Source organism: Trachemys scripta, chromosome 5 (assembly GCF_013100865.1).
Source record: "Trachemys scripta elegans isolate TJP31775 chromosome 5, CAS_Tse_1.0, whole genome shotgun sequence".
Lineage (NCBI taxonomy): Eukaryota > Metazoa > Chordata > Testudines > Emydidae > Trachemys > Trachemys scripta.
In genome coordinates this window covers 12043235-12055383 of record NC_048302.1, presented here as the reverse complement: position 1 = coordinate 12055383, position 12149 = coordinate 12043235, and the positions used below count along the sequence as shown (strand labels likewise).

Genomic DNA, 12149 nt, shown 5'->3' with positions numbered 1-12149 from the left:
AATTCTGGCCCTATTGAATTCAATAGACGTTGGAGCCAGAATTTCACCTGTGTTGTTGCTGTAGCATCTTGATGACAGTAGGTATCCATGAACATTTTTCATTTTGTGTAGCAGATTCTTTCCCTTTCTGGATGACAGAGAGCAGTCCTTCCCTCTGAAGTCAATGCAATTACTAGTGTGAGTGTTGTGGGATCTAGTCTTATATTGGTATGATAGCAGTGTTTCTTTTAGGGGCCTCCTGGAACAGGGCTGGTGACTTTTGGAAGACAAACATACTTACATTTTGTTTCAAAAGAAATTCTTAAAAGGGAAACCTACTTTTAAACATAAAAAAATCACGTTATTAAAGAGAAAAAATGTTGGGAGAAGGGGGAAAGCCCTGGAACAAGTAGGTTGAACTCAAGAAACCAGGCACTTAGCTGAAGCTGGCAGGCTAATAATTGTTTAAATAACTTTGCTCTTTGTGATTTTTCTCCCCTCTCCATTCCCTTATTTCTTTTTGTAACAGAGATGGTTGTTGACAATCAAATTGAGACGGGCCTGTTGAAACTAGACATGAAGGACAAGGTCACCTACACGCTGCTCAGGAAGCACCGGCACCAGACCAAGAAATCCAACCTACGCTCTCTGGCTGACATCGGGAAGACCGTCTCCAGTGCAAGTAGGATGTTTACCAACCCTGATAATGGTAATGCAGAGGCCAGTTGGCTGTAGCCTTCCCTTTGAAAGAAACCCACAAAAACTAACTCCATTGCCATCTCATGCCCATGCTTTTTCTAACACGCAAGTAGTGTAGTGGGCCTTACTGATGATGCATCAGTTATGGGCTCTGCTGCTGTGGCATGTTGCTCTGTCCATATCTTTGCTGGACTAACTGGGTAAACACGAGAGGGTACAGTGCTAGGTATCTGATAGCAGAATACAGTAATCCATGAGGCTCACAGAGTAATACCTGCAGTGACACTTTCACATGATGTTGGGGAGGTGATAAAGATCAGTGAGTGTGTTCAGTATGAGAACATATAGGGGAAAAAAGTGCCTGAGACCCTAAAGGCTAGTTGTGTAATCTTTTTTATAAATATAGACCATGTTTTTATGCATATTAAAGTTTCTTCTAGAAGGTACATAGACCTTTAAAGCAAGGCCCCTGAATATAATTATAAGATCGTAAAAGCGAGCTCAGTTTTTATACACTCTGACCATTGTTCGGTGTGGTGAAAGCTGATTTCCGTGAAGCTTTGTTCATCCTAAGCGAAATCATCGTATGAAAGTGTCTGTATGTATATAAACCGATATAGGGGTGTTTGTGTCCCTTAAATATGCGGTTGTATGTGTGTATTTGTAGGCACGTGTGTGTGTGTATAGTTTATACTTGTACTTTATGCATAAGTAGCAACTCCGTAGTTAAAAGTGCATTGAGATTTGCACTTAGTAAAGCAGACCTGTTAGAAAATAGTATCCAGAAAAGCAAGAACAACATGTTAAGCCAGTGAGAGGGTTTCGGCATGGTTTGGAATTTTGCAAACTGTCTAAGTGTTGTATGAAGAACATTTACAAGTTACCGTTTTAAAATAGCAGGAAGTCAAAGTGAGGTGATGGTAATAATACCGTACTAATGGCAGTGAAGTCACTCCGCTTTCTGCATTCTTCCTCAAAATGCATGCCAGCATCTCCCCCGTCATATTTTATTGTTTAAATAACACTTCCTCTTTCATACTGTCCTTTATTTTGGGGGCTTATTTGTGTGTATTTGTGAGAGAGAAATACTTGCATTCAATAATAAAAAAAACTTATTGCATACCAGTGCCTTGAATAAAGCTGCATTCAGAACACAAAAATAAGGGGGGAATAGAATCAATCAAGGGAGTGTCTTGGGTGTGAACTTTTTCAGAAAGTCTGCATTAGATTTTGGTAGAGTGAAAAAAGGAGGCTATGGTTCCAACAGCACTGTACAGAAAGTTATACTCCTGCTGAACTTCAATATAGAGGAAAGAATGATAGGATTTGCCATGTTAGATCAGATGGTTGGTTCATCCCAAAGAATATGGGGCCTGACAAAAAGCTGTTGAAGTCAATGGAAGGACTTGCACTGACTTCAGTGGGCTTTGGGTCAGGCCCATATTGCAAGTAGAAATGTCATGCTATACCTGATTCTTCAGAGAAAGATGTATAAACTGCAGGTCATGCGCCTAACCTACTGTATAATGTACATTTGGTTAAGGGTACTTAATTCTTTTATGATCCCACAGAAACCATTGAGATTTGATTGCCCTTATCTTAATGTACATAACTATTCAGAGTGTAACCTCTTACTGTGTGCTTGGGGCCTCTAAGTGCTACTGTAATTCACGTAGTAATCCAACAAATATTTTTATTAGTTACAAATGAAAATAATCCAGCCATAGTATTTGACTCTGGCCTCTAGTGTCAGTGAATTCCACAGGTTTAAGTCTATGGTGTCAGGAGTGCTAGAAACCCTTGTGATGATCTGATATTACTGTGTATGACATGGTTAGGATTGAAGACTCTTCAGAACTGGTAAGGGATTCATTGACACTAAAGGGGAAAAAGTACATTGTATAGAATGTGCATTCCTCTCCCACACTTCATTTTCTGTCCTTTTTTTTTTTTTTTTTAACACTGCCCCATGTGCATGAATGGTGTCTCTCCTCTTTTGCACCAGCTCTTCGTTCAGTCCTTCACTTTTGCAGCTAAGCCCTTCGGTGATGAACCACCAAAATCTCCAACCATTTAACAGAAAACCCAGCCAAACAAAAATCAACCCAAAAACCCTGCAACATTATGAAATTGAATCATCAGCAGATCAGTTGTGTATTATGTATCTTAACAGTATTCTCTATCTCTCATAGCTTGTAAGCCCCTGAGGCAGTCATGGTGTCTTCCTCTATGTATTGTAGAAAACTGAGTTTCTTGTCAGAACTGGTTAAAAAACATCGCTGATATATTTTGGAAATTGTGTGAGTGAGGGATAAGCACATAACCCTCATCTTTCTGTAAATTAATTTTTAGCCTAAAAAAACAACCCTTACTCAAGTTGCAAGTTGGGTCACCAATATAATGGCTAGATTTTTCATTCATTTCTTTTTAGTGTTGGAAGAAACATTGTGGTCCAGTGGCTCCACTGAACTGGACTTGAGACCTAGTCCTGTTCCTGGCACTGTCACTGATCTGCTGCGTGACCTTGGACAAGTCAGTTAATTGTTCAGTGCCTCTGTTTCCCCATCTATACATGGGGGGTAATAAATAGTGAAGTGTTATAAATTTGAAGTTAAAGAACTTAAACTTTAAATAAAGTGCTTTGAGCTCTAAGGATGAAAAGGGTTATATAAAAACTAAGTATCATCATAATAATAATTATTATTTATCAATGCTTTAATTAAAAAAAAAAGTAAAACCAAAAGTGCCTTTGGATGTATGTACATCACTGCTTAGATTTCATTGGGTGATCCACATTTACATCTGAAGGCAGAATTTGGCCTTTAAACCTATAGAAATGTAGTGAGAACAAGACAACAGCTGATTTTCATCTTGCCTGATAACAATAAAAGTGCCACCAGCCCATCGTGATTTCTGCCATGTAGATGATTCCTTTCAACAGTTCCATTTTGTTTGCATTGTTTTGAAGCTTTCATACAAATTTAAAATTTTTATTAAAGCTAATGTTAAAATTATATAATACATAGGTTAAGAAAAGAGTGTCTGTACATCTGGGTATAGTGCTTAAATGATTCAAAAGCACAAAGGTTGTTTTAAAAGTAATACAATATGTATAGTACATTATCAGCAATAACCCAAATAAGATTAATAAATTTAACGATACAATTATTACTACAGTGTATAGGAGGTTAATAAGAATGTCAGTGATATTTCCTCCAGAGAAGAGATTTGTGCCTTGTCTACTTCTCACCTCTCTGTGTAATAGGTTTATGGGCTGATAAGATATTTAAACAGCTGCTCTGTGTTCTGCCAATATTAGAACAGATAACTTCTAACCTCCAGTCCACCCTTAAAACAATTTAAACTAAGTTACCAAACTGATTTTAAAGTTACCATTAATTTGACTGTGCTTATACAATGATGTGTATATTCATTAAAAAAGTATTGATGAAGTGACATTTAATGAGGTATAACTAGTTTATATACCATACTACATGTCCGTTATACCTCAACATTTTATATAACTTATTGGCACTTAATGTGCAATAAATATTTTTAAATGTGTGTTTGGAACCCATGATTTAACATGTTATCCAGTCTTATTAATTTGTTCCTGAATATCATTTTCTTTACTAAACAATATTTTAACTGTATGACTATGCTCTTTTTTTAAAATGTGGATTGCCAATCTGCCACTGGATTTCCAATAGCTTTTTTTGGAAACATTACCTTTATAAACTAAAAATAGAAAACATATGCACAATTATAAATATTTACTATGTTGCAATAACTTAAAGAGGGGAGGAATACTCCATTCAGAATACAATAACTCCTCACTTAAAGTGGTCCCGGTTAACATTGTTTCATTGTTACGTTGCTGATCAATTAGGGAACGCGCTCGTTTAAAGTTGTGCAATGCTCCCTTCTAACGTCGCTTGGCAGCCGCCTGCTTTGTCCACTGCTTGCAGGAAGAGCAGCCCATTGGAGCTAGCTGGTGGGGGCTTGTAATCAGGGTGGACTATCAGCTCCCCTAAGTTCCCTGTGCTGAAGCTGCCCAGCAGGCTAGCAATTGCTGGCATTGAGCTGTCCCTCCCGCACTGCCATGTGCTGCTCCTGCCCTCTGCCTTGGAGTTGTTCCCAGAGACTCCTGCTTACTGTATGGGGGGCGGGGAAGGGGAAAGTGGGGGGTTAATGTCAGGGTGTCCCGCCTTCCCCCACTCCTGTACCCCGCTTACCCCATTTCCATAGAGCAGGGGGTACATACGACAGGGTTCAGGACAGAGGGAGCTTTCAGGCAGCAGCTGTGGTCTCAGCAAGTGGATCTAATTAACAAGGCAGTGTACTTAAGACTGGAGTCAGCTACTTAAAGGGGAAATGTGCATCTCTCGCTCTGACACATGGTGTGTGTCTCTGTCTGCTATGCTCTCTCCCCTCCTTCCATGCCTGCTGCCTTGTAGAGTGAGGCTACATTAACAACCAGTTAACCCTTCAGGGCTCAGCCAAATCCTAGTTCATCATTTAGCAGTAAGGCATTCCCTGCGAAATATCCCACCCTCTGACTTCACCACCTCAACCCAGCTTCACGATCATCATCGCTGTGTACCAGTATTAAATTGTTTAAAACTTATACTGTGTGTGTGTGTATATCTATATCTATATATATCTTTTGTCTGGTGAAAAAAATTTCCCTGGAACCTAACCCCCTCATTTACATTAAATCTTATGGGGAAATTGGATTCGCTTAGCATCGTTTCGCTTAAAGTCCATTTTTCAGGAACATAACTACACCGTTAAGTGAGGAGTTACTGTAAATAGCTGCCCAAGGAAGGCCAACCTGGCAACCTCAGTGCATGGTGAGTCCCCGTTGCTCACAATGATTCTTTAAAGTACAGTCACCCCTCGCCTAAACTGCCCTTTAGACAAAATGGAAGTGCTCAATGGAAATGGAATTTTGGGGCAGCACAAAATTCTTCTTCTTTTTTTTTTTTTCCTCCCCCGCGGCAAAAAATCTGGAGCCGGCCCTGTACATTAGCAGTTGTGGTGCATCCTAGTGATTTAGGATCTTCCTACTGTGCTACAGTTCCCCTTCTGTGTTATCTTTACATATCACTATACTGTGGCCCTGATCTTGCAAACACATGTGTGAGTCACCATTGTCCTCCATGGGCCATACAGAAAATTACTCACGTGTAAGTGTTTGCAGGGTCATGGGCTATTCTTGTTAATTGCTGCTAGCTCTAGAATTGAACTCTGTTATATATTTAATGGGACACTGTCAGGATGAAAGTAATATTTTTTTTAAATATTGTTAAATGGAAATAATTTTTGAAAATAAAATTTACCTGTTACCCATTTTGATTTTTGCTCTTTGGTTTGGAAAATAAAACTAGGCTTAGAAGTTTCACTTTCTTCTCTATCTTCTCCTTAGCACTAGGTCACTTACTCTCCTAAAAGGAGGAAGATCAGTTTAAAACAAAACAAAACAAAAAAACCTTGAAGGGAAAGCCTCTTTTTAGGATTATTGCCAATTTTTTTTAAAGAGCATTTTGTCATTAAACAACTGCAATGTAATTCTCCTTTAATTGTCACATGTCTGGAATTACAGATAATTTTGTTTTGAATCATTTAAATGGTATGAAGATTAACATCCTATAACTCGCTTCATCTGGAAAAGGGTTAACTTTTTAAAAAACTTATTTTTTGTTTTTTTAGAACAAGAGCATGGGCAAGTTTAGGATTGATACACTTTAACCTGTATGCTATCAAAGCAAGAAAAACAAGGAATATAGAAATAATTATTAGAAACTAAACAGAGAAATGGACTATTTGTTTATATTAAGATTGAGGTAGCAAATTCAGTAATATAATAAAACTAAGAGGGACTCAATCCTGCAAACCCTGCATATTATAACAAAGGAGCTGGTGATATTACAAGCATTGACACATTTAGGCTTCCTTTAGGTTGATTATTATATATATATCTTTGGCGTATTTGGTTTTGTTCATGTCGTTTGTGGGGAAGGAATCTGGGGAGCTCTGTATACATTACAGAGTAGGAAAATTTGAACAAACGGAAGTTTAATAATTTCTTAACTCTTAAATTAGTTGTTATTGTACTCTCACTTTATAATGTGCAGTCATGAAGTCCCCATGGGATGACTCCTAAGAAGCCTCTCGCTCAATGTGTTCGACTGTTGTCCTGTATTGGCTAGTCCACAGAGGAGCTCTTGCTTCTGTTGCTGATGTCTCACGGATAATCTGCAGCTCAGGTGGTAGAGGCCTATATATTTGGAGCCAAAGAACTTGGGTTCTAGCTCAGGTAGTGACCATGATGTCTTTAAATTGCAGACTACGGGTTTATTACAATTTGATGTGATGCACAAATAGTTTGGGAAAGACCATGGCGGTGTTTCTAAAATCCATTTTCATATTTGCTTTCATTAAAATCACTTGGAGATTTGTGAAATGTCTGTAAAATTCAGCATTGTAAGAGGGGGAGAGTTTCAAAGGCACAAATAGGAGCTAGGTTCCCAACTTCCAGAGACTTTCAATGGCAGCTGGCTACCCTATGTGCCTTTTGAAAATCTCACCCAGGATGACCATCTCTTCATTACACGGGTTGGCACAATCATTCTGTTCCTAATTCATTTGTTTAATTACTTCTCTTAAAAAGACATAGTGATGATTAAATTGGCCGAAACACTTTTCAAGTTTAAAATCCTTCAATGGCAAAGGTATGCAATAAATGTTTTTATTTACAAATGTGTAATTAGGGTTGAGACTTGGTCGTGCCCAGCCAACATTGTTTCAAGGGGAATTTTCCCCAGAAATCATTTTGCTTTGATTGGATCCACTGATATGAAAGAGGCTGTGAAAATCATAATTTCCTAATCATCATCATAATTTGATGGAGGAGAGAGTCAATATGGGCTATTTATTTCAAGTACTCTGTTGCTTGAGCAAGAGGCAGATGGTTATCAAAAGCATACAAGGCAAAGATCTCCACTTGGATCTTGTTGGCTGGAGCTACCAAAAGTTGCTCTTTCAAAGGCACCGTCCTTCATTTCTCTTCATAAAATCTGCAATAATTTCAACAATAGCTTCAAAAATGTTTAATCAAAATATTGGTTTCCAGCATGAGGAAGAGGACTGCACTATTGCATCTCATTTTGTAAGTTGACTCTGAGTGTTCATCATGTTAATTCTAAGGTTTCCTTTCTGGTCACTGAATATGGCATTATTAAGAAAGATGGAACAGTAGTGTTAGGCACTGGATTTCACAGCCAGTCTTTGGCTATCTGGCAAGGCATTCCAGTCCTGAAATTGTAGAGGCTTTTGAACATCTAGTTAGTGTATTGGGCTGCACAAAGGACTAGAAGACAAGAATTCCCGAGTTTTTAATCCTCATTCTGACACTGACTCACTGTGTGCCCTGGCACAAATCTTAGTTTGCCAACGTGTAAAATGAGGATAATACTGACCTTGCATTACACAGGTATATGAGGATTAGTTAGAAAATGCTCATTGGTGTTTTTTGAAGCTGAAAAATACAAATCACTATAAATTTTAGCCATTATTAGAAAGCTAGTTTTCCTTCTTGCTAGAATCTTGAAACACCGACACCATGCGAGCCGACAGCTTGCCAGATAAATGAGTAAATCAATCAAAATGAGCAGAAAAAAGGCAATAGAAAATGTGTGTGTGTGTGCGCATGCGCGCATGTCCTTAATACATGTCATGTTACAAAGCACTGTGTGTAGTGTGTGTATGGTTTTTTAAATACCTAGTGAGCATTATGTAGAGGATTGCCAGGAGAAGAAAGCTGAGTTGGTTGGTTGGTTTCTCTGAGCTGACACGAGTAGTTTGCAAGTAGAAATGTTTAAAATAACCATGTTTATTATAATGCTTCTTATAGGCTAGAATGTGTTCAAGAATACAACAAAGAATGATGGATATTGACAATGGAACACTTTTTTTCTTTTCTTTTATTTTTAAATGTTTTACTGTACAGTACAATACAGTTTTATTTTGTAGAGTGTCTTTCATACACACTGTGTCCCAAGTCTCTGTAGAGTTGAATAATACAGGAACAGAGTCAAATAACAGCGCAGGGAGAGAGATTAAGGAGGAAAAGAGATGTTTTCAAGTGATATTTGAAAAGAGCGGGAGAATTAGTCATTAGCATTATTTAAAGTGCCACAAAATGGAGTACATTTACAGAACACTAATTGGTGTATATCTGGCTATGTGCAGTGGCCAAGATTTTCAAAGCTGGGCTCCTAAAGAGAACGGATTAATTTTTCAAAGATGCTGGCCACTTGCAGCTCCTATTGATTCCACTGGGAGCTGGGGCTGCTCTGTAATTCAGGCTACTTCTATTTAGGTAAATGAATTTGGATTTAGATGCTTAACTTTAGGCACCCAGGCTTAACATTTTTGACCAGTATGTATTAACCTACAAGACACGGTGCCCAAGTTCTGAAGAGTGAAATTGGAATGGGGTTTTTCATGCCTTCCCAAGAGCTATTCCCAGAACAAGGTTGCTGTGTGGAGAGGTGGGTTTGTGTGTTTAACAAAGTGAATGTTCGAACACTGTCTTTCCTAACTTGCTTGTGCAATTGCTTTAGCTTTTTTCTTCAGTTTTTTTTACTACTTAACTTTGCTCTCTTCCTCCTCCTCACTGCTGCTATCGTCTCCTGCTCTGTCTTCTGCTTTCAACACTAAAGCACGCAGCCCACTTGAGAGTTCTGTGCCCTGCCTAGCAACCCGCACGTTGGATGATGAAATCCGAGTGCAGCGCAGCCCCAGCGTGGGATGGCTAAGTAAGTCAATGACTGGGGACGTCGGGAGGAGGGCAGAGCCACTGCAGGTGAATATAGGGTGACCAGACAGCAAATGTGAAAAATCGGGATGGGGGTGGGAGTAATAGGAGCCTATATAAGAAAAGGACCCCAAAATCGGGACTGTCCCTATAAAATTGGGACATCTGGTCATCCTAGATGAATAGGTTAGTTTGGAGAAACATAGAAAGGGGGAACACTTAGCAGTTAAAATTCTTAAATATGCACTATCATAGTAATAGCCAGAGAGATTGGAAATCCGCTCTGCATAGACTAGATCAGGGATCAGCAACCTTTGAGAAGTGGTGTGAATTCATTTATTCACTCTAATTTAAGGTTTTGCGTGCCAGCAATACATTAACATTTTTAGAAGATCTCTTTCTATAAGTCTATAATATATAACTAAACTATCGTTGTATGTAAAGTAAATAAGGTTTTTAAAGTATTTAAGAAGCTTCATTTAAAATTTAAATTAAAATGCAGGGCCCAGTGGCCAGGACCAGGACAGTGTGAGTGCCACTGAAAATCAGCTCGCGTGCTGCCTTCGGCACGTGTGCCATAGGTTGCCTACCCCTGGACTAGATACAGCGATAGGTGTTCATGTGGATGCCCCAACAGTGTTTCCTGCTCTTTTCTCAAAGTTCCATCATCTAGTGGTGAAAGGGTAGTTCAGGTTCCATTCCCATTCAGACTCTTGTCTCTCTTCTAAGTCAGCCAGTGAAACTATCAATGAGAGGCAATGAATGTGGTGGTTTTTTGATTGAGACACCTTCCTACTAGGGACCAGACCAAGACCATCAACTCATTCACTAGGTCACTAAACAGCCAACACATGGTAACAGCTTCCAGTCTGGAACAAAGTCAGATTGTCAAACTACAGGTGAAAGGCCCCATAATCTCATTACCAATCCCTCAAAGCAGCTATTACTGAAGAATTAAATGTAGTAAGTTACCTGTTATTTATGTATTTAAATATCTGATATTATTAACGATTTTAACAAGGTTTGCCAGTTGTACAATGTATTACAAATGCAAAGTTGAATTTCGGTTCCTTACAAATGAAATCTGTATCTATGTAGGTTTCCATATATCACAGAGCTGGCAAAACTCACCAAATGTATTGTTCAGTGATGAGTTGAGCTTTGTTCAGGGCCTGTTCCTACCACTGCTCCTCATGTTGTCTTGCTGATTTCAGTGCAACTGTTTTCAGAGCAAGGTACCATCAATACAATGATGATAGCATCGGGCCCTTTACAAAGCCATAGTTGTTTTTAGTAATCATCAAATGTTTGAATCGTGAATCTTAAGTTGTCAGAACAATAAAAGGTAATTATACAGTTTATTAGTAGAAAGAAATGTCAAGTTGAAGAGGTTTTGATTGGTTTATTTTTTGCGCTAGCATCTGATTGTATAAATCCAAGGGGTAACATTACTGATATCACAGATATGGTGAGGTGACTTGGCCCATATTCAGGAAATTATTCCTATTTAGCAGAGCACTTAAGCATATGGGGCACGTACTTTAAGATAAGCATGTTCTTCAGTGCTTTGCTGAATTAGGACTCTAATGCAGAAATTGTTTCCCCCCATCTAATTGCATAGAAGAGTGAGCTTCTGAGGATTGACACAGCATGGTTTCTTGTTTCTCTGCTCCCAGACTCTGCTTTACTTGCATCTGAGCAGCGTATTGGCTGGGCTCCTGGTGGTTAAATCCCTCCCTCCTCCCCCATTTTCTGTTCTTTCTCTCTTCTTCTGAGACAGTGTTGATAGAGTTTCTAGCACATTGCCTCTATATTGTATTTATTTCAGTAGCAGGACACCACTGGGTATGAATAACATTGTGTTAGTTCAGGTTCGGCACATGGTCATTTTAAAGAAATCTCTAGGGCTCCATTTCTTTTTGGTTGACACAAAACCATGGAACTTCTGTGCAGTGTTGGCAATTTCCCAGGAAAAATTAGTTTAGGACAGAGTGCTGGTAAATACCGGCTTACATCTGGTTTAAACTGGGAAATGCGGGGGGAGGGGGAGAATGGGTGGCATCAGTGTTCAACAAGCACGGAATGAATCTTTTCAAACTTTGGATACATCCATTCAAAACTGAGGAATAGGCTCGGTCTATCCCCTACATCAAAGTTGGTCTTCTGCTACAGAATACTGCGTGGCCAAGTGGATCTGGATTGGCAGTCTGCAAATTTGCCTGCTTCTGATTGCTTCAAGCCTACTCCTCTGCATTACTGTCAGGTTCATATAACCAGATGTTTTTGACTTTTATATAATATTGAAAACGGAAATGAGTCATGACATGTATACCTTCTTGGAGGAAAATACCGAACCAAATATATGCAGACATTCTGATGTTCGGTATAATAATTACATATATTAGCAGTACACCCACTGCAGTTGTACTTTAATTTAGGGTTGTACAAATAAAATCGATGAATCTACTGCCTTATGTAACCACAATTTGAATATGTAACTAAAATTAAATGTAATGGGGTGCATGTAATGAAACAGCTTTATTTAAAAAATGCCTTCAACTGGGACTAACTAGTTTTTCATAAGGTGGTAAAAACCATTTTATCTTGTAAAAAACTGCCTCTGGCCATCCCGGCTTTTGTGGCAACGTTG

At 38.8% G+C, this 12149-nt stretch overlaps 1 protein-coding gene across 6 annotated transcripts in view; it reads left to right on the top strand.

Annotated features, from left to right (window-relative positions):
• The window catches only part of SLC4A4 (solute carrier family 4 member 4), a 250479-nt gene that overhangs the window by 122307 nt on the left and 116023 nt on the right, over nucleotides 1-12149 (top strand). For 2 of the 6 annotated variants that reach the window (XM_034771665.1, XM_034771666.1), the window contains exons 6-7: nucleotides 509-688; nucleotides 9405-9500. In XM_034771665.1, coding sequence (XP_034627556.1) covers nucleotides 509-688; nucleotides 9405-9500 — 276 coding nt within the window. The remainder of the gene's footprint in view (nucleotides 1-508; nucleotides 689-9404; nucleotides 9501-12149) is intronic. The other 4 variants (XM_034771668.1, XM_034771671.1, XM_034771667.1 and 1 more) reach the window with 2 other exon arrangements.